Source organism: Salminus brasiliensis, chromosome 15, assembly GCF_030463535.1.
Source record: "Salminus brasiliensis chromosome 15, fSalBra1.hap2, whole genome shotgun sequence".
Classification (NCBI taxonomy): domain Eukaryota; kingdom Metazoa; phylum Chordata; class Actinopteri; order Characiformes; family Bryconidae; genus Salminus; species Salminus brasiliensis.
Genome location: NC_132892.1, coordinates 23,469,089 through 23,490,846, shown reverse-complemented (window position 1 = coordinate 23,490,846; position 21,758 = coordinate 23,469,089). Strand labels below are relative to the sequence as shown.

Here is a 21,758-nt window from a genome sequence, read left to right as displayed (position 1 = left end):
TTGGTCACCTAAATTGGAAAAAGTTACTAAAAATCTTTTCATAATTAATTAAATTATTTAATTTTAATTTCCTTTATTTGTATCTAAAAAGAATCAAAAACAATAACATTCCAGTAAACAAAAGACGTTGCTGGCTTACCGTCTTGTACATGCGGTACTGCAGGTGGGACTTGGCGCTGAAGACCTTGTCAGAAGCTGAGGAGCCCAGGGGCTTGGTAACCTGGGTAAGCAGCAAGAAGTCGTTGAAGAGGAAGCCGTACAGCTCCTTGTTGCTCTTGGCCTTGTAGAGTTTCCCACTGTGTAAGAACTTGCGAGGACCCAGGCAATTGGTCACGGAGTTGAAGACCAGTTGCTAGAATGCAGAGACACAAAGATATGAAGAGATGGTGACTCTCAAGATGACTCTAAAGTAAAGGGTTCTATATAGTACAGAAAATGGGTTCTTTGACTCATGATGATGGTGAACCCCTTTTGGCACTCTACAGAACTGTTCTATATACGTAGAACCATTTGTAAAAAGTTTTCAACCAATGTGAAAAACCTATTTATCCAGGCATAAAAACTCTAAAAATGTGTGTTTGCATGTGTAAGATGACACACCTCAGACAGCCCTTCACATTGCACGTGAGCTTGTATCCATTCCAGACGATCTGAGTTTTCCTTCTCTCGCACACCCTCGTTGACCTGCGAGCAGAGCTCCTCAGCCTTCTCCAGAGCCTGCCTCAAGTGACTGTGGTCCGGATGGCTTTCTGGCGTGTTCTCCAGGATCTGAGCAGGATGAGAGAAGACTTTTCAAACGCATGTCCAAATGTTTGTGGACACTCTGAATAGGACTCTCTGAAGCAGATTAACATTTATCTGCCCCTGAGAGTCCTACTCTATTAGCAATACTTCTCTACCGGGTCTAGACCACCATGCACCAATACAATGCTCCAAAATCTAGTAGAAAGCCTTTTCCTGAATAGTATAGTATAGACAGTTACTCCAACAAGAGCAGGATAAACTCTTTTTAAATAACCTTGATTTCAGAAAAAACAATGAATGTGCATGTCCCTATACTTTTGTCCTTATAGTGTATATAGTGCAAGAATACATTCTCAATCAAATAACAATTATGTAAGGATTAAACTAAATAACAAATTCATTAATTACATTTTCGTGATTCTAATACCTTGGTTTGGGCTTCATGTCTGACATCTGGGGTCAGAGATGAATCATGACAATTTGGATTTTCACCCAACTACTCATTTAACTGTGACATAATGATAAGAGGGTGGAATGTGTGTGTACGTACATTTTTGATGATAAGGGGGTAGCGTGTGACCCTTTGCATGGGTTTGAGCAGGAAGCTGGAGAGAGGCATTCCTTTACAGCGGGGATCCATGGCCAACCTCTGTAACACACATACACGACACCTTGAACCTTGCAGTACTGACATCAACCCCAAAATACAAGCAAAGGTACCATTCCATTCCAATTCCAACATCAATCACCACTGCAGTGCCTCCTGTTACCTTGACAAAGTCTTTGAAGTCGGGCACCTCATCAGTCTTCTGCTGGATGAGGGTGGCACCATTGAGCTGGCAGCTGCAGAAGCGAATATAAGGCTGCATGTGGGGCAGCTGTGCGGTCAGAATATCCCCGATCATCTTCACCGGCATACGCTCCCCAGACATCTTCTTCCTCACCCGCAATGCCCTGCAGGAAAGACAAGGATTTCAAGACTGAACTACAGTAATCTCTGGAACAAAACATGATAGGCTCTGAAAGAAGGTGCAAAGCAAAAGCTGATCAGCGGCCACAATCCTGGAAGAAAGGCAAAAATGCAGTCACATGGTTCCCATGATTCAATACAGACCTGGGATGAACCGTGTAAATCGGGTTCACCTGGGTAAGAAAAGCAAAAACTCAGGCTAGGTCAACACCCTAAGGCACAGGTGGTCACGTGGTTCCTGCCAGTGCCTCCTTGTTGACTTAAATGGAGAGATGTCGAGCAGAAACTGCTTAACATAAAGTCTGTGGCTAAATATGAAATGACTGTCTACACCATAAAAGGTCACTGTGTACACAATGCTGGTATCAGTTGTTGCTCAAAATTATTGATCCTCTTGTAGGCAGGGTGTTCTTATAAGCATATGCTTCATGCTTTCTTCTCCAGACATACTGCTAATCCAATCATACTCAAAAAGTTCCAGTTTTTGTTTAATTGCTCCACAGAAGTTTTGGAATTCCACTTTGTGGTGTAGTGAAACACAAAAACAGAACTTTTCAGGCTTATGGATCAGTAGTATGTCTGGAGGGTTTAAACCAAGAGCATACATTCAGAGCTATTAGTTGTTTAACCCTTCAATCTAACAGGGAAATCCTGGGCAACACAAAATAATTGACCTTGCCGTTCCAAAGCTTTCAGAAGAGACTGCGTAAAACCTCAAGTTTACCTTAGGCCAGCACTAAGGCCAGCACTAACTCATGCAACCACTAAAAGGTTCCTTGCTGATTCTGACTAATTCTCGGAGGCTGTAAAACATGGGATCCATGATTCTCCATTAACAATGATGGGTCTCTTTGGCAATCATACCAATACGGAAACTGTCTCATTTATTTAAAAAAAATAAGTAACACTGACGAAGGTTTAAAAACATAGGATGAAACAGTAGGGGGGTCATACTTGAGCAATTTAATGTTGCACATAATGAGCTCCTTCCAGTTGACGAAGATCATGGCCACCTCCTTCTCCGTCAGCAGCTCTGACTCCAGCAGAGGCTTCTGGAAGGTCTGAAAGAGACAGATGAAAAACCTTCTGCGTTTTATCCTATAGGTCTACACTGGCATGAGTTCAGTTGCTGATCTCATGCACAGCTTTCCAGATTCACTAATTCTGTGAAAATGGGGATTAATCCTCAGACTCAACTAGATCAGTGCAGATGAAGCTCCACCTCAGTCAATTCTTTTCAGTCTAGATTTAGGCTTGATCTTCCTCCCTCAACTTTTGGAGTCGCTGTTTCCTCAAAAATCCCATACTGTGAGCTTACCTCAGTGACCAACTGCAGGTCGTTGACATAATTCTCCTCTGTAATTATGAGCTCATGAATGTAGCCTTGACGCTTCCTCTCCATTGGGGTCAACATGTCCAGGAGGTGGAGGTCAGCACACCCTGTAAGCAGGGCACAGGTCATTGCTTTCATCTCCTTTCATAAACCTTTTGATTTATGAGAATACATTGATATGATGTTGGTATGAATACAACATGCAGTATTGTCTCCAATATTTTATCTCCAAAAAAGTAAAAATAAAATCTGTAATGAACAGATCATATCTATTGGTCTGTAAATGACAGGGCAGATACAGCGCTCTATGTCATGTACAAAGTCTTCAATACCTGTAGAGGAAACAACCAACTCCTAAAAATAAAAGTGTTACAAAGTGTCCTTTGTGCAATGCTATTAAAGACCACTTGTAGTTCCATTAAAAAGATGAACATTTCAATTGGTGTAAGGGGTCTTTACATATTTATCAATTTAGGTTTGTAAAATGATTTCTTAAGGAATCGAAAGTGGTTCCTCTATGGCATTTCTCAAACAACCCTTTGTAGCTCCTTTATTTTTAAGAGCATAGGCCAGGGGTGTCAAATCTTATCCAAGAAAGCCTGGTGCAGTGAGTTTTTGTTCTGGACAAGCTGACAGACCTGATTCCACTAGTTGCACTTGTCAGAGTCTTAACCCTTCTGCAAAAACGTTACAAGGTCAAGCTGACCAGTGTTAAAAAGAATATTTTTCTCCATAAACATCCTCTGCTAATTAATTACATATATATATATAGATTTTTTTTTTTATATATAGATTTTTTTTTTACACACATATATAAATACACATATGCCATTGTTGTCCAATGAAAAACATGCATTGTAACACAACAACACTACCAGAAAAATCATTAGTAATCAATTACTTTTGCTCTAACTTTTAGATTTCAGCCTTTGAAGCCTCTGCTGTCACTACTGGAACAACTTGACTGTATGTGTGTAATAAACATACATACCGTACAGAATATAAAACACATTAAAGTAGTCATTGTGCACTTACGTGTTCACTACACCAATCAAGCCCAGCAGAAACGCTCCAAAAATATTTTATACTTCATATATTTTCAACCTTTGAAAACAGGTCAATTTGACCCACAACATAAGAGGAAGGTTAAACACTTTGGTTGGTTATGTGTCGTTCTCTTCCTTGGTCGTAATGAAAACCTAAAACCACACCAGGCCTCTGTGGACAACCCTGGACAACCCTGTAGTTGTCAAAATTCTTACCCTGCTATTCACATCTGTTGTATCTCCTGAACCGTTACTGTATCAGTACCTTACATGTGATTTTACATGACTGATAACCGATCCGGAACAAAAAAAGGCATAGAACACATACATGACATACAACAAAGCATACTTCTTATAAAAGAAGAAGATTGACATATTTAAACATATTTTTTAAAACTACCTTCAGTAGAGAAGCACCAAGTGTAAGTACAATGAAGAAATGTACACACATCCACCATTGTCATGAAGATCTTTAATGGTTACATGTCATTTTCTATAAAGATAGCATGACACTTTTATTAAAGCTAAGGATCTGTGGTATATGATTTTTTTTGTCCTTTTGTACATTCATTTTGTTTTGTTTGATAAAATGCTGCATTAACTGAGTGCAATGGTTAACATTTTGGATTTCTTGATAAAAAACAAAAAAAACAAAAAACAAAACAAAAAGAAAGCATGTTCATATACAGTATCACAGATGTTAAAACTGAACAAGAAGCCTTTAAGTTCTGCTGCGCTTCCAGAACAGAACAAGGAATTTATAGTGTACTACAAAAATAAAAAAGGGGGAAAATAAAAGCCCTCCCATTAGATCCAGGACTTGATGGACATGGATAGTCCAACAGGCCTTTCTATTATAAGCAGCACATCCCAATACTTTTACACTGTGGAACCAATAAGGAACCACAAACGGTAATTAAAGAAGACGGTTTAAAAAAAAAAGAAACAAAAAAAGAGAGGGGAGGAAAAAAAAAAAAAAGAAGATGAAAGCACGGGTTTTGTTGTATTTTTTTTTTTTTAAAGAACAATTAAAATTACAATACTGTTATGTGATATAAAAACGAGCATTAAAATCATAGACGATATGGTACCACCAGTACAACAAGTTTAAGCATAAATTAATGTCATGCTTTTCCTAACAGGCAGAAAAAAACAAACAAACAAAAAAAAACCCTCAAACAACAACCGATTACAAGTCTGAGGACCTGGTTTCTAATTCCTGTCGGTAAAAAAAAAAAAAAAAGAATATACCACAGTCTGTCGTTTTGCAGTTGTAAACATTTCCTTTTTAATTCATAAGCATTTGTGATTAGCGATAATTATGCTTGGATCTAGTACTTTATATCATATTTGTTCAATAGGCCTTTTTGTCCAAGTAAGGTTTGTAAAGTTTTTAAGGGGGTTGGGTGGGGGTAGGGCTCGAAACGCAAAGGCGCCACATGTCCATTTAATACATAATATCTGTCCGATTGGTGAGGTCCCCCCAATCGATTCTGCCTGTCCACTCTGTTTTTGTTCAGATAGGGAATGCGCATTCGGCTGTGTGTGCTTAAAACACTATGAATTACAATTTTCTGATTGTTATAAAAATATAAAGCAGCTGTTGTAAGCAACTTGACACACAGTATTCTCCACATCAGACCACAAACAGCTTCAGATACAACTTGAAAATCATTGGAGAGAGAAAGCAAAACGTATGTTGAGAAACTGTAGATGCAAAACATCTATTTGAGCTACACTGAGAGGAGAGTTGGGAAGAAGAGGGAAAAAAACAACAAAAAAACAAAACCAAAAAGCAACACAATTGTACAAGAAACTAAACATTTCCAATCCTCTAGGGTTTACCCATGTTGCATGGGAGACTGCAGTCTTTACATGTGCACCAATTCCAACATAAAGTGTGTGTGTGTTTCTATACATATGTGTACACTCTCCATTGCTGTACCATTTCCCCTAAGTGGCAGTTGTGCAGTATTTGGTTTGCAACACCTTTTTTCTCAACCCTGTCACACAAACACTACAGAACGAATGAAGAAAAAAAAACAAAAACAAAACATCAAACGAACAAACAAACAGACAATAAACAAAACAAGACCGGCAAGCACACAAACACAAACCTATTCATCCAATGTTTTGGTATGAACATGTGACTAACATCAACACAGAGGCATGTGATTGGATGAATGGAGAGGTCCCATCCTGCCCATCAAAATGACTGACAGCACCTGGGTGTTCTAGAAGGGTGGAGGAGGGGTGATCTACAAGACACACAACAGCACTCTACAGGAGGTCCGAACATATCCGACCATGGGGGACCAACCAAACATGAGTTTTGTCCATTTTTAACCTCAGGTTGTGTATGTGTGTATAGGGGGTTATTTCACAATGTGAGCTACACTTGGTGCTTTAAAAGCTGCCACAGAAGAACCACCTTTGGGTCTGTGAAGGACCATGCTTGCAACAGAGATGCAACGGTATGAGTGTGAAGAATTTGAGACACGAAAGAAATGAAAGTTCTTTCAACCTTTAAAGGGTTCTTCACACTCACATATCTCTTTTACAAACATGCTATCTGAAGCAGCTTTATTTTTGAAGAGTGTAGCTAACCTAAGCCAAAAAACAAGCCTATCCAGTAAGAGAAGAGGTAAATAATGGCGCATGTTCTGCTCAGGTTCTCCAGCTTTACTTTCTTGTGAAATCTCCCCCTGGACATGGAAAGGTCTAAGCACTCTTTAAAAAAATAAAGGTGCCAAACGGGGTTCTTAGGAGGGACATCACAATAACCAGCTGAGCTCCCAGAAGAATCTTTCCATTAATGATTCTCACTTTAGAAAACTAGATTAGATTATTTAGGGAAAGCAGTGCTTCAATGGAACTGACCCACATAACCCAACCTTTTGGGCACCTTTACTTTTAAGAGTGAGGAAGAAAAGAAATGTACATCTCAAGTATATATAGAGAAAAAAAACATATACATATAGAACCAGTCGGATATGTTATGGACAACACTGTGCCCTAACCCCACTTGAGTTTGTATGACACTAGGATACAGGTCAGTTATGACACATATGTAGTATATCAGGCTCCGTGAAAGTCACGGGGCATGAATAGTGGGTCTTTCTGTGGTGCTGTGGGTCCAAATGAGGGGTCAGGAGGGGGTGGGGTGGGTCTTGGAAGGAGCAAAAGGCAGGCATTAGTCAAGAGTCAAGTGGGGCGGAGCTTAAAGTTTAATGGAAACTGCTTTGCTTTACCAGTTGGAAAGCGGCCATTTTTATTTGTTTGGTTTTTTTTTCTGATTTGAATTGCATTTAGCGAGGCTACAGATACAGAATCACAGAAAGCCACAAAAGGACCCACTATCCAGCATATTTCATATTTGGTTATACTTCATTTATATATTTATATATATAGAAATCAACGTAAAGTTGTTAATTTATTCAATTAACAAAACAAGAGAATGATTTGTTTAAAAATTAAGCATTCTTCTTTTTGTAAATTTCTTTAATGCAGAGAATGCTGCTTGGCAATTTGTTGTTTTTGTTTTGTTTTGTTTTTTTGCGTGCGTCTATGTTTTTGAATACTGAGGTTAACGACTGCTCTTTCTGCAGTATTCGGTATTCGTCTCTTCTGGCCACAAAGCCAGCTGGGGGGGCAGTCACATGACCAATGTGGGGGGGTTCCATCTCCCATCATCCCGCTGGGCAGTGTATAGGGGATAGTGGGTCGCTTTGAGGACTTTCAAGGCTGAGTGGGATATGGGCAACATAAGAGTCCTAGAAAGAGGAAAACACAGCACATAAGCAAAAAAACGGAGTAAAAAACTAAAACAGAGAAAGGAAAGCAGGTTTCTTAAAAAAAGAAAATAACAAAAAAAAGGAAGAAAAAAAAAAAAAAAAAAAAAAAAAAAAAAAGATACCCACAATGTGCAAGATTTACAAGCTAGGACGACTAGAATGAACTCGGGAGGACATGTCTCACAAGACGACACGACAACAACACTAGCATGCAGGCGTGAAAAGAGAGAGAGAGAGAGAGAGAGAGAGAGAGAGAGAGAGAGAGAGAGACAGAAAAGACAGAGAGAGATATAGAGATAGAGAGAAACTACACTACACAGGCTATACAAAACAAGAGGGAGGGGCAGTGTTAGTGTGGTCAGGGGAGAGGAATCGGTCACCGATTGGTCACTGGACACTTAAAACAGCTCTCTATTAAAAGACGTCACTAGATCTGCATAATTCAGTTAATGGAGTCAATCCTAATACACGGTTAACAGCTTTGGCATTACCTTTGAAAAGGTAGGAATTATGTCCGTAATGATCTAGAATTGGATCCTACGGATGGTTTGCTTGTTATTCGTTTTGCACTGTAGGAAACATTCAACATGTCTCCCGAAAAAGTCCCACATTAGCAAGTTGTCAGTGCTTACAGTGGGCAGGATAGAGAGAATTAGTGTGTGTGACAGAGAAAGAAAGAGAAAGGGAAAGAGAGAGAGAGAGGAAAATCAAAAGTAACAATACAACAAGAGGAAGAGTGTGTTTTTTCTATACTCACATTGCTGGCTGGGGTCTGTGTCGGTGGTCAGTTTGACGTAGTTTGAGGGGAAAAGGCCAACAGAACCGTTTAGTTCGCCCTTCCACCAGTCAGGGTCCTCCCTGCTCAGCACATTAATGATCTGCCCCTTCCCAAAGGGTAGCTCATCATCGTTCTGAGCCACGTAGTCGTACATGCCAATCACCTGGCACACTGGACACACACAACGGTTCCACATTACACAAAGCTACTCAATACTTATGACAGTTCCTGCTGTAATACAACTGGTTTCAGTTACAGTTCATTCAATCAGGCTGTATTACACTAATTATGGGAACCTTGCCCACACTTTTACTGGTGTTGCGTGGTGTGCTTGTCCAATATTGTTCCACCAACCGCTGTCATTAAAACTGATTTATGTAAATGATTGCTTTTCTCCTTGTTTCTACACTATTTTGTTTTTTTATTTGAGTGGTGGGTCACTCAGCACAACAGTGACACTGACATGGTGACGGTGTGTTAGTAGTGTGTGTTGTGCTGGTCAAGTGAATCAGATACAGCAGTGCTGCTGGAGTGTTTAAACACCTCAACGTAACTGCTGGACTGAGAACAGTCCACCAACCAGAAATATCCAGCCAACAGCGTCCTGTGGGCAGCATCCCGTAACCACTGATGAAGGACTAGAGGATGTCAGAATCAGTGCAGCAACAGATGAGCTTCTATCTTTGACTATACATCTACAAGGTGGACCAAATAGTTGGGAGAGCCTTATAAAATGAGTGGACTGAGCCACTACCATGGCAGAGTCACTGCGGTGCTGAGAATGATCTACCAGCCAAACACAACCTGCTCTGTGGTGGCCCTGTGAGGTCCTGGCCATTGAAGCAGAGGGCGAAAGGAGGCTTAGAAACAGACAGACTACAGTCTGCCATTATAGAACTAGAAACTGCTCCTATATGGTAAGTAGAGGTGATATAATGGACAAAGTATAGAAACAAGGAGATGATGTTAATTTTATTACTGACTGGTAGATATAGTAACAAAACAAACAAACAAATCCTCATGTGTTCAAAATTGCAACTTTACGCGAAAAGGAAAAAACTATCAATGATTTTTTTTTTGGATTATAGTAATTAAGTAATTTTGGAGCATTTGTATTGGTCCACTAATTATGAAAATGTGAGAATGTAAAGAACCACTGCCAGAAAACTGTCAAAAAGGCTCACACACAGAACATGTAGGCTTCAGAAGGTTATTAATTGATCATACCTGCGTTAGGTGTTGGCAATTTGGGCGGAGTTGGCTCAGTAGGCGTGGTTTTACTGGTGCTAGGGCTTAACAGTTTCACATAGTTGGCTGGAAACCAACCAATCTGACGTTTCTTTCCCCTCGCCTACATTTAAAAAACAAACAAACAAAAGGAGACAACAATCAGAATCTCAAGTAAATCTAATTCAAGTCCATTTCAGGAAGAGCAGTCATCATATTTCTTCTATAGTACTCTTTAGAGCAGCCTGTACAATAAACACCCAATTGTCCAAAAGCATATCTGATTAACCTGGACTAAAACACACCACTATTAATTCAATATACAGCAAAGGGGTATATAATTCAAACAGTTTGGTTAGCTTATTCAGTGACTACATGGAAAGACATTGCCAGCTTAGCAAAACACCTAATATTCTAATATTCCCAGATGCAGCATAAATTTCCCCTCACGATTTATTAAAGCACAAATACCCCGGCCAAAACAAATTCTAACTGAATAAAACCACATCTGTTATTCTAAGCTTACCCACCGTTTATATGATTCATCAACAGCTAATATTTATAAAGGTCAAAACAGTGAAATGAATCAGAGCAGTGTGCCTACTGCGCATTCTGCCCGTGTATGTTTGTTAATGTTTCTAAAGGTCAGAATGGTAGAATCAATTGGACTACTCATTCTGTCCTTTTCCAAGCTTCCACCCTGAGCTAAGTGGGTGAAATGAGTGTTTTATCAGAACGTGGCTGGACACTCACGAACATAGACTCAAACAAACAATTTGAAACACGAGCAGAGAGAACAGAAAGTTTTTAAGAGAGTGTGCCGGACCTGCAGTTCTCCTTCCCACCATCCCCCAGGGTTCTTCTTGCGGATGAGGATAAGCTGGCCGGGTGCCAAGGTCAGCTGCTCTGCCCCTGTGGCCGTGTAGGGGGCAATCACCTGGGCAATCTCTGAACAAGGAGAAGGAGAGTACAGAGGGGTGCAAAGCAAAGGTGACAATAAGAACATTTCAGTAGGTCAAAGTGAGATAACTTGTCTAGACCTTTTCACTTAGCTGAGGGAGGTTTACTGCAAACTTTTTCACATACAGCTCAGATTCTGATGTGAGATGTTTCGCATTAACACTAGAACAACTTTTTGTTCTAGAAAAATGTTTTCAGGATACTAGTGCTAGCGTGTTCAGGATTCTAAAATTCAGACTGAAATGCACTTGTTTAGGCTTGTAAACGCTTACTGCTTTAGGTCTACTGTTTGTAATTGTGCTATTATTTAATTTATGTGGCAAACACCTTTAGGTTAAGTGGCCACATTCCACGCTTTATGTAATGTTAAGGGGACTGGTGTGATTTTTGAAATATGAATGGGAGTTGCAACGCTGAACATGGCATCTGTTTATGGATAAAAAAAAAAGAGCCAATCAGTGTGCTAGTTATTATATATTAATATATAAGGGTAGAAGGGCATGTTTGAAAGCATTCTGTTTCACTGAAAACTGAAGAAACAAACACACTGTTCTTGAACCTTCTGCCTGTGAGCCACTCACCTGGTTTCTTTCCCAGACTTCCGGTTTTTCCAGCAGGCCCCAGACCCTGAAAGAAGACATAAGAGACAGAGGCTTTACTTAGCTATTACTAGGTCACCACAAAATGTTTGGAGAGTGCTGAGAGAACATGTATTTATACCTTCCATATAAGTGTCCCACACAGTGTCTGAAATCTCCACCCCTAGTTCTACCTCCCACAAGGTCTTAACCGGAGATGTGTGAATGGCTTGTAATTATTCAGACTAGTAGGTCTGGCAATCTCCAAATTTGGTACATATGTTCAGCAGATATATTCGAAAATACTCCTAGGTAGGGGTAATTTTATCAAAAACATAAATAAAGGTATTACACCCTTGTTATACTGTCTGCTGAGCAATGCTGAGAGCATGCAAGACATAGGTTAGGTTAACTAGGCTTATATCGTTAGGGTTAAATGACATGCTTTGGATTCAATACTAAGTAGCCAACCATTAACCACATCTTGGCTTATGAACTGGTTTTCAAAAAGCAATTTTACTGTATTTGGCCTAAATTTTTAATTGAAATTTCTTATAAGGGGTATGAACCCTTTTAGTCCACAATTCAGTTCAATTCACAATACTGGTTTCAATATTTAATATTCTCATGATATTTGGGAACAAAAAAAATTAAGACTGTATTTATGCTATTCCATAATCTAATAAGACTAGAGCTGAGAGCTGAAAACATTGTGTTCACATTGAGTGTGGACAGCACAAGAACCTGGTTGAGTGGGGTAGTTATTTGAACTTTGTTGTCAAATCCTTTATGATGCACCCCCTGTCATGTTTTAGCATTGCAATTTCACAATAATAGGATGCACTGCGACACTCCTAATTTCTTATATTTTTTGCTATTTGCCAGTATTTTCAGTTAGAGTTACACAGATGCTGGCATCTAAACCTTTGCAATGAAGCAGCTGTGTGACTTTGAAAAATAGCTGATGGTCAGCATAATCAGGGGACGTAAGGTTATATCCTGGTAGATTTTTTTGATGGTAGCTGGAGAAAAAAGGTACCTAAAATGTAAGCACTACGACCAGTCAAGGAATCAGTGTAAGGCAAATTGTGGGCAACTGTTTTTGGAAATGTCATCACAACATCTGAGTTAAATGCAGAGGTGATAGAAGAAAGTGGACTAGTTCTGTTTTCTTCATAATATTATGCAACAACTGGAATCAAAACATCCTCCAAAATGTTATTTACAGTGCTGGATTGAAATAAATTGATTAACTGACAACCACTGTTTGTTTAATTGTAATGTGTAACATGAGGACAATGTATTTGTTTGTATTAAAACATTTAATTAGTAAATATTTTTCATTATATTTTTTAAAGCAGATATGACAAACATGTCCTGGGTGACTGACTGCATCTGGTCAAACTGTTCCTTTACTACTAAACTATTAAAGTTGTACAAAGCCTTGTGCTTGAGCATTCTAGAGAGGCAAGTCTTACCTCAGAATCCTTGGGCTTGACATAGTTGGAAGGAAAGACTCCGGTTTTGCCAGCCACTGTGCCAGTCCACCAGTCGCCCTCTTTCTTCAACACTGTGATGACATCACCTTGCTGAAAGGTCAGGTCGCCCTGCTCATTGCTTTCATACGTATACATGGCAATGTACTCTGAAGGCACAAAAAGACAGACAGAAGACCAGATTACATAAGATTTCTTCAACATCTTCAACTATTCTAGAAACCAAAGAGGGTTTGCTTTCTTCAACTCAATACATTAAAGACTTAATAATGATCTAAAAGAAGGCAGGGGAGGCTCTAGTTCTGTAGACTGACAGCATGAGTCAGCCTGGAGTTCTTACTCATCGATTTTTGTTCAATGTGAGGGCATCACTGTGGTTTGAGTTGTAGTATCAGGTCCAAGTGTTAGAAGATTTATTTAGCACTGGCAACATCAGGGTGATGAGTGAGAAAGAGCAATGGAAGAAAAGTGTGGAGCACCTCTGTACCGTGTCTTTGCTCGGCTGTGTAATATTCTTACCTTCACCAAGGTCCATGGGTTTGTTAGGGGAAGGGCTGGGTCTCTTCATACTGGGAGGGCTATCAGAGGACCCTGACTCAATACTGAAACAAAACACAGCACACATTAGGACATAGGCTTCTATCCGCTCGTTTGCTACTACATTCTACTGCTTTATCTTTCCTGTATTTGCATCCTTATTTGTCCACGTCCCCACTCAAATATCAATTTCCACAACCACTCGATTTTAGCCAAAATGAGCTGTAGTTCTGCTCTCAGTTGCTCGACACTAGATGAACATACATCCAGTTCTAATCACAAATACTGAGAACTTAAAATCATACTGCAACCTAACCCTCCCTCACCTCATGGACTTGCGCACAGGCCCAGAAATTAGCTTGACATAGGATTTGGGGAACCAGCCTCTCTGGCCCTGCACCTCGCCGAACCACCACATGTCCTGCTGCTCCAGTACTGTGATCACATCGTTCTTGTTGAAGTTCAGGTGGTTGTCCTTCTTCGCTCGCCATGGGTACAGAGCCTGAGCTTGCAGCCCTTCCACCTTCTCCCCCTGAAATAGAAGGAAAGACAGATGATGGCAGTGAGGGTGTACATCTGGATACTCCACGCAGAACCACAACAACAAAGCCATGATTTCATGATTGCTTTAATGTAACATCAATTACAAACATCAATGCCAGGGAGCTGAAATAATGGACCATTAACAATCATTATATTTTCCTTCTCCTATAAAGCAGAGAGGGTAAAGGGCCTTGCACAAGCTGCCACTGTTGGGCCCTTGAGCAAGGCCCTTTGCCCTGTCTGCTCCCTGGGCGCTGGAGTTGGCTGCCTACCGCTCTGGGTGTGTGTGTGTACTCACTGCCCCTAACACGTGTGTGTGTGTGAGTGTGTGTTCACTACCAGATGGGTTAAATACGGAGGACACATTTCGCTGTACAGTGTACACTGTACAGTGACAAATACGTGCACCTTTAAAGCTTTACTCATGCACATAATGTCAGTATTAAACAAACAACAGCCATACCAGATGACTTCTTTATTTTATATAATTCTTAATGTCAAATCCTACCTGTCCAAGCACAGGTGATGGGGAGGAGCCAGAGAGGGTCGCTGGGGTAAATGCTGAGCGTTGTCGGCCCTGCCCTCCACTGGGAACAGACAGCGAGGGCTGTGGGGGCTGGGTGGGCTGAGTGGGTTGAGTCGGCCATGCCTCCCAGCCATCAGCATCTTGCTTTTCCACTGTTGAGTTTGTCGGCCATCTGAAAAAACAGACCCAAATGTTATACTGTACCTTAAATGGTACTGCCTTTAGATTAATCGCAATTACAATAGTGGATCAACCACTATTCTACAGTAACCATATTGTTCTGCCAGCATCTGCCACTCATCTGTAGGTTTGCGGGGGGTGTCCTAGCTTTTGAACATGACTTTAAATACATATTCATCATCAACACATTACACTAATATTGTAGACTAAATGCAAATGCTCCATATGCTACAATAATATTTGTAGGTGACCTTTGGAGTTGTTCACTTACAGAAAAATGATCTGTCAGCAGCTAAACATGAGTAATGAGGAACAAAACCTCAAAAGTGCTTTGCACCTAAAGAACACCAGCTTGAACTCACGTAGTGCTGAAATCTGCCCAGTTACTAGACGCAGACGAGGAGGAGGAGGCGGGGCCTGGAGCAGCTGTGGCTGTAGTGGGCGGGGCTACTGATACGGCCTCAGTGGGGGCTGCTTGCAGAGCTGTGGGTGTGGTTGAGGAGGAGGTGGGGGTGATGCGAGAGACCAGCTTAGAGGCTGAACATGAGGTGGCACTGGCTCTCAGGTTAAGAGGAACTTCAGATTCGGGGATCTTCTCTGCATAGTTGGCGGGAAACCAGCCTGTCTTTCCTTTTATTTCACCTCCCAACCATCCAGGCTCGCCTGTCTGAGACTCATCAACCTGAGAGAAACAGGTAGAGGGTAAGAGGTTATAAAAGGTGTGAAATCAGATAAGCAATGACAGTCCAACCACTTTATCTGCATGCAGACTTTATCTTGAGCAATGTTCATGGTCGCACTACAGTAAGCTGTCCAAAGCACAATGCATGGTACACATGTGTACAATGTATGGTAGTGGTAAAAAGAAAACTTTGAATAGTGGATTGCCTTGAAATTGATAACACATCAACAACCAAAGCAAGGGGAAAAAAAGAATACTGATGAATTCTTTACAAAATATATATTGTCACTGTCGTGCAAAAACCTTGTATCTCCAAAATCGCAACTTTAGAGGAGAAGGAAAATTTCAATGAAAGTCAATGTAAAATGATCCAATTCTATGTACCGTAGGAGTTAAAAAAGTGAAAACTAGGATACAAGGGTTTTGCATGTCTATGATTATACACTATATGTTCAAATGTTTGTGGACACCCCTTCTAATGAATGCACTCAGCTACTCTATGTTGCACCCGTTGTGGACACAGATGTGCAAATGCACAGGCACACGCACAGTTTGTCTGGCCCCATGTCAAATGCCACTTATGTACTAGAGAGGTATAAGGCCCCCCAGTATTGAGCTGTGAAGCTGTGCTGTGTTCTCTGGAATGATGGTGTTCCATCCAATACTTTTAGGATGAGGTGGGGTAGTAATCATCCAATATCCTGACCTCATTAACACTCCTGTAGCTGAATGCAATAAAATCTTCATGGCAATGCTCCAAAATAGAAAGTAAAAAGCCATTCCTGATCAGTAGACAGCAGGATATACTTTTCTTTTTTTTTTTTTTTTTATATATCCTTGATTTCTGAGGAAAATGAAATCAGCAGGTGTCCCAATACTTTTGTCCATATAGTGTATCTCTTAATCAAACCTGGTCACTTTTCACCATCATATATGACAGATTTCAGGTCTCAAATCGTTGCCTAAAGAAAACCATTATCCTTGGAACAAGAAATTCCCATTACATAGAAATGACATATACACTTCTGAGTCAGGATATTTTAAGTTATTTTTTTATTATTTTTTCATTATATTTTACTACAGTACAAATATTTCCAAGTACTTATTAAAGACGTTAACAAGTATAATTTACTGTCATTTGAAAAATGAATAATAATAATACAATACAAATAAATTTCTGAATTTCTTTTAGCCGCAAGTTCTCAACCCTAGTAAACAATCCTGCACATTTGAATGTATCCTCTGCTCCAACTCACCCACTCAAGCTAAATAATTCCTTTTCTATGATTTTGCCTGATCTGTAGCTTATGTAGATATACATAATAGCTATGCTCACCCTGTACATACAGCAAGGCCATGGGTTATTGATCAGCCAAAATCATGGAAAGCAGACAAAAAAGGAAGATTCATTCAACTGTCCGTACAGGTATGTTGAAAGCAGAGTAAAACCAGGGCTGGGGTTGAAGACCACTGGTTTCAGCAGCTTTTTTTTTCTTTTTTTTTTTTATAGGTTTTCTCTGGACAAGCGTAATTACTGATGAAATAATATGAAGGTAATGGTTGGAGTTGCCCTGTGTTGAGGAGCAAAGTGTGACCAAACAGTGGACATTGGTGGAGAAGGGGTGGAGAGGGGAGAGTCGTCAACCTGCACTTACCCACTCCCCTTTCACCTTCAAGAAGAGGGAGCACAGGTAGGAGAAATGGGTCAAAGGTTAATACTTGAAGACAAACACAAACAACACACACACACACACACACACACACACACACACACACACACACACACACATGCAGCTGAAAACTCAATCACGCATCCTACACACACCAAACTAATGACTATGGCAATACTCAAGATTTTTCAAAAAAACTAATCTCTACCTGCCACAGACAGGCACATTTTCCTACACAATGAAAACAGCAGCCAAAACCAGTGAGATCAGCGTTCATATAAATCAGGTTTTTATAAAAGACGTTTAGATAAAAATTAAGTAAAAGTCTTCTAGAACTATACCAGAATTGCTCTCCAAGTTTCTGCAGTTTAGCTCATAAAACTTCACAAAAGCCTCACATAAACCCTCATATTGGAAAAGAGAGAAAGATAAAAGCTTGTATGCCAGCTTGTAGACTTGACCGCACACAAATAAGACTACCAATACACTGTTCACTGCTAAGACAGCTTGGGTTTGAATAAGTGCTCACCACGACTATGTCTCCAGGCTGGATGGTGATTTCATCATGGCTGCGGGCCTCAAAAGGGTAAAGCGCTCTGTAGTACACCACCCTTACCTTATCCTGGTTAAAGCCAGACATGGGCACCTTATCTAAAAAAAAAAAAAAAAAAAAAGAAAAAAAAAAAAAAAAGAAGACATACACATATGAAAAAAATTGTAATCTATTAACAAATGTTTATGTAGCGATTGTCATACAATATGCACTTTTATAGAGTCCTATTTTATAAAGTCATATTCATTTATCTTCCTATCTGCTGATCTCAATAGATATACAGGTAGTGCGATTAATCAGACACACACAGGAGAACAGACAGTTTGTTGGAGTAACTGTCTCTACTGTCCAGGGAGCACTGCATTTTGGGGCACTGCTGTGAGGATTTGATTGCATTCAGCGACAGAAACGTTAGTGAGGTCAGGATGTTTGATCATCACCACCCTGCCTCATCCCAAAAGTACTGGATTAGCATTGAGCTGTGAAGCAGCTAGAGGGCTTTATACCTCTCTAGCCCACAACTGGCATTAGGCATGGTGTCAATAGGTTCATGTTTATCTGCTTGAGAGAGTGGTATTCAATTGGCAGTGCTTCTCTACAGGGGTAAGATAACCTGTGTGTGCATTTGCACATTTATATCAGCAATGCGTGCAACTTAAAGCAGCTGAAGGCATTTTATTAGAAATGGCGTCCACAAACATTTGGACATATTGTGCATATTTACACTAAATTTACTTGGGAGCAGCAGTAAGTATTGCTATGGATAGTTTTAAACAGCATTTCATCCATCCAAAAAGCTACACACTTACAGGCACTTTCACACACATTCACCCCCCTCCCCCCTCCCCAGTCTTCTCCTCACCTCCTACAGGCCACGGTGACTGGCCCAGCAGTTTGCCCGGTTCAGGCTGCTGCATGAACAGTTTGGAGAGCTTGTCCTGTACGTCTCCTCTCGAGCTCTGGCTCTCCTCCTTACTAATGTGGCTCATCCAGGGCTGAGTGGCGGGCGGCGTGGGAGCTTTCCCCAGCACCGAGTCCCGCCAGGCCGGCGACACGCTATCATCAGTGCCCAACAGTCTGAAAGGAAGAAGGAGATGAGGCAGGGTTGCATGTGGTGGTCCTCGGGTCAGGGACATAAACCAAACATTTTCGGGTTCAAACGTACATGTCACACAAGGCTTGGACGGTAATAAAGTGTACCGCAGTATTTAAAAATGTTAGCACAACCACATTTGAATGAATGTGCCTAAAATGTGGTTGAAGCTAGATCAGCCAATTTGAGCTTCAGTTGGTTGAAACACGGTCTGTGTTGTGGTGTTCAGCCTGCTAGCTAAGACTAGATAGCCAATTATGAGTAGAACGGGTCTCATTTCGCCATTCTGTTACTCCCATCACCAGTTGCTCGACATCTCTCTCAGACAAAGGTTTTATTTACTTTAGGTTTTATGGTTTTATTTAGTTAGTTGAGACTACACTGCGCAACCCCTACCCTACACACATACCTGCTTTCCTGCAGCTCTGCAGGCTTGGTGTCCGGCAGAGACGGAATGATATCCACCTCCAGCTCTTTCTGTTTTTGCCGCTGCTGCTTGTTGTGGATCTCCCTGAGCTCCTGCAATGCATGATGGGATACAAGAGGACAGGTGAGGATGATTGCAGGGGAGTCACAAGACTCCAAACAATCGCTCTTCCTCACATACAGGCACATAAAGTTTAAGATGTCTGCAACTGTACCCTGCAAGCACTCCATGTTCAACTCTCATTGTTTGAAATAGTTCAGGGTGACATAAGTATTTAGACAATAACAATTTGTCCTTTTGCCTCTGTAAGCCACCACAATACAATAGATTTGAAAGTAAGGTTAAATTAAGAAATTAAACAATTGAAGTTTAGACCTTTAGCTCTAATTCAAGGGTATTTTACAAAATTACTGCATTGGCTGTTTAGAAAAATGCTATTTGAAAACATTTCATTTCTGTTCCTTAAGAAGCTCTTGGGTTGGTCCGTTTTGGGTTAACTGTCCATCTGTACTGTGACGCACATTCCAAGCAATTCTGCAAAATCTGTTATGCTCATGCCATAACAGTAACTACACCACGTTTGACAGATAATGTCATATGCTTTAGCTCATGAGCCTTTCTTACCTTTTTCACACACTTAATTTCCTGTTATTCTAGTACAAGTATTTCCTGTAGTATTCTAGCTCCAATACAACATCCACCAGCTCTAGCTGACCGACATCACACTACGAGTGATGTCAACCCACCCCTGAGAGAGCAACTCAAACTGTGCTCTCTTGGACCATAGTGGCACCGCCTTGGTCCACAGAACCACTCGGGCCCCGTTTAATTACTTTTGGGCCTGTGAAAATGTAAGGAATTTTATACTATATAATATTAAGAAAATTGCCACTATACATCACCACATTTGGATTTGAAACAAAGCAATCAAGATGGGATGGCAGAGGCAAAATTACAAAAAATTGGTCACTGCCTAAACACTCATGGTCCTAACTGTATGTATAATTGCGGACTACAGTATTTTTTAGACCTCGGTCTCTTAAAACGTAAGCAATTAAAAAAGAAAGACAAATCAAGAATTCCAAAACTATGAGCAGATTATTATGACAATCAATCCACTTACAGTGCTGGTTATCAGGCTTGTTTCACCTTACTCTTTGAGATACACTTGCATGGAACATGGTGCAAACAATGTGCTCATGACTGGCAGGCAGCAATGCCCGCTGGGTAACTTCACATGATCCACAGAGGTCACAGATGATAGAGGTTATTGCAGCAACAAGGAACACGCAAAGGAAGCTGCTGTGTTTCTGCTGGCCAATAGAAACACTGCTGCTTATGTGGTGTAATCCTAATCCTCCAACAGGTAATGATTTTCCAGAAAGGTTGGTAAACTATGCCATATTACAGAGCAGCCCCTGTGGATTGATGTGGTCGAAACGACAGATTGGACTACAGATAGGCTCCCAATTTTGCGTTCAAGAGTGGCTAAATTTCAGATGAATTAACATTTCAGTCCTCACACATAAGCAAAAGGCACGGTAGTAAACACTGCCACCAACTCAATACCAGGCAAGAAGGCTGAAGAGACAGAGCAAAAGGTTAGAGGTGCACAAACACACACATATACACTTATTTTCTCCCTTTTACACACACACACACACACACATATATATATTGAGGCTGTGTTGTCACAGAAAGCGATTGGTTAGAACTCATGAACCAGATTTGTCATAATCAGTCATGCACAGGATATCACACAGAGATACTAGCTTGATTTAATTTGAGTAAGGAGGTTAACACAGTTATTTCTACATACAAACATATCTGATGTCCCATAACCAACCTTTGTGGTCCTAACTAAAGCTGAAAGCCTATATTCATTCCTTGCTGGTTCTAAAACTATCAGAACACGCCAGAAGATTAGACTACAGCCACACTATATGTCCAAATGTTTGTGGACACCCCTTCTACTTCAGGTTGCGGACACAGATGTGAAAATGAAGACACGTAACTTGTCTAATCCCTGTAGAGAAGTACTGGCAATAGAACAAGACTCTCTGGAGCAGATAAACATCAACCTACTGGCACCATGCCTAACACCAGGCTTGGGCTAAATACAGTGCAAAGCTTTAAAACCTAGTACAAAACCTTCTTTGGGCAGTAGAGCCAGTCGCTTCAACAAAAGCAGGATATTCTCTCTTTTTTTTTTTTTTTTAATACCCTTGAATTAAAAAAAAACAAACAAAAAAAACAACAATAAATGAGCAGGTGTCCTAATACTTTTGTCCATATAGTGTATTCTTATTCATCACTAACCATCTAACTAAGTGAGACGGCCTCCAAGTCACACTTTTAAATAGACAGGAAATAGTACCCTTGAAAACCATGTTGCATCATTATGCATCATCAACACAATCCAAAAATAAAAAAAACGAAATGAAGCAAAGGGGTAAAACAAAGTAACTAAAGCAAAATGACAACCAGGTTCATGCACAAGGCTGCTGCAAACAGTGACCTTATTAAGGCAGGGTTTCTTAATTCTGCTCCTGGGGACTCCACTGCGCTGCACAGTTTAAACTATTCCTGGCCACTTCACACCTGGAGGGTATTTCATACAG

The 21,758-nt window shown here is 40.5% G+C and overlaps 1 protein-coding gene across 4 annotated transcripts in view; it reads right to left on the bottom strand.

The window, feature by feature from the left end:
- itsn1 (intersectin 1 (SH3 domain protein)) overlaps positions 1 to 21,758 on the bottom strand; it is a 66,610-nt gene that overhangs the window by 7,153 nt on the left and 37,699 nt on the right. For 2 of the 4 annotated variants that reach the window (XM_072657796.1, XM_072657797.1), the window contains 19 exons: positions 19,120 to 19,229; positions 18,480 to 18,694; positions 17,594 to 17,715; positions 17,050 to 17,064; positions 15,075 to 15,394; positions 14,515 to 14,704; positions 13,790 to 13,995; positions 13,446 to 13,528; positions 12,909 to 13,075; positions 11,434 to 11,479; positions 10,719 to 10,840; positions 9,893 to 10,016; positions 8,645 to 8,836; positions 3,033 to 3,154; positions 2,669 to 2,775; positions 1,515 to 1,698; positions 1,295 to 1,393; positions 601 to 768; positions 140 to 352 (listed from right to left, as the gene is read on the bottom strand). In XM_072657796.1, coding sequence (XP_072513897.1) covers positions 140 to 352; positions 601 to 768; positions 1,295 to 1,393; positions 1,515 to 1,698; positions 2,669 to 2,775; positions 3,033 to 3,154; positions 8,645 to 8,836; positions 9,893 to 10,016; positions 10,719 to 10,840; positions 11,434 to 11,479; positions 12,909 to 13,075; positions 13,446 to 13,528; positions 13,790 to 13,995; positions 14,515 to 14,704; positions 15,075 to 15,394; positions 17,050 to 17,064; positions 17,594 to 17,715; positions 18,480 to 18,694; positions 19,120 to 19,229 — 2,805 coding nt within the window. Of the gene's footprint in view, positions 1 to 139; positions 353 to 600; positions 769 to 1,294; positions 1,394 to 1,514; positions 1,699 to 2,668; positions 2,776 to 3,032; positions 3,155 to 4,545; positions 7,867 to 8,644; positions 8,837 to 9,892; positions 10,017 to 10,718; positions 10,841 to 11,433; positions 11,480 to 12,908; positions 13,076 to 13,445; positions 13,529 to 13,789; positions 13,996 to 14,514; positions 14,705 to 15,074; positions 15,395 to 17,049; positions 17,065 to 17,593; positions 17,716 to 18,479; positions 18,695 to 19,119; positions 19,230 to 21,758 lie in introns of those variants that run through there. The other 2 variants (XM_072657798.1, XM_072657799.1) reach the window with 2 other exon arrangements.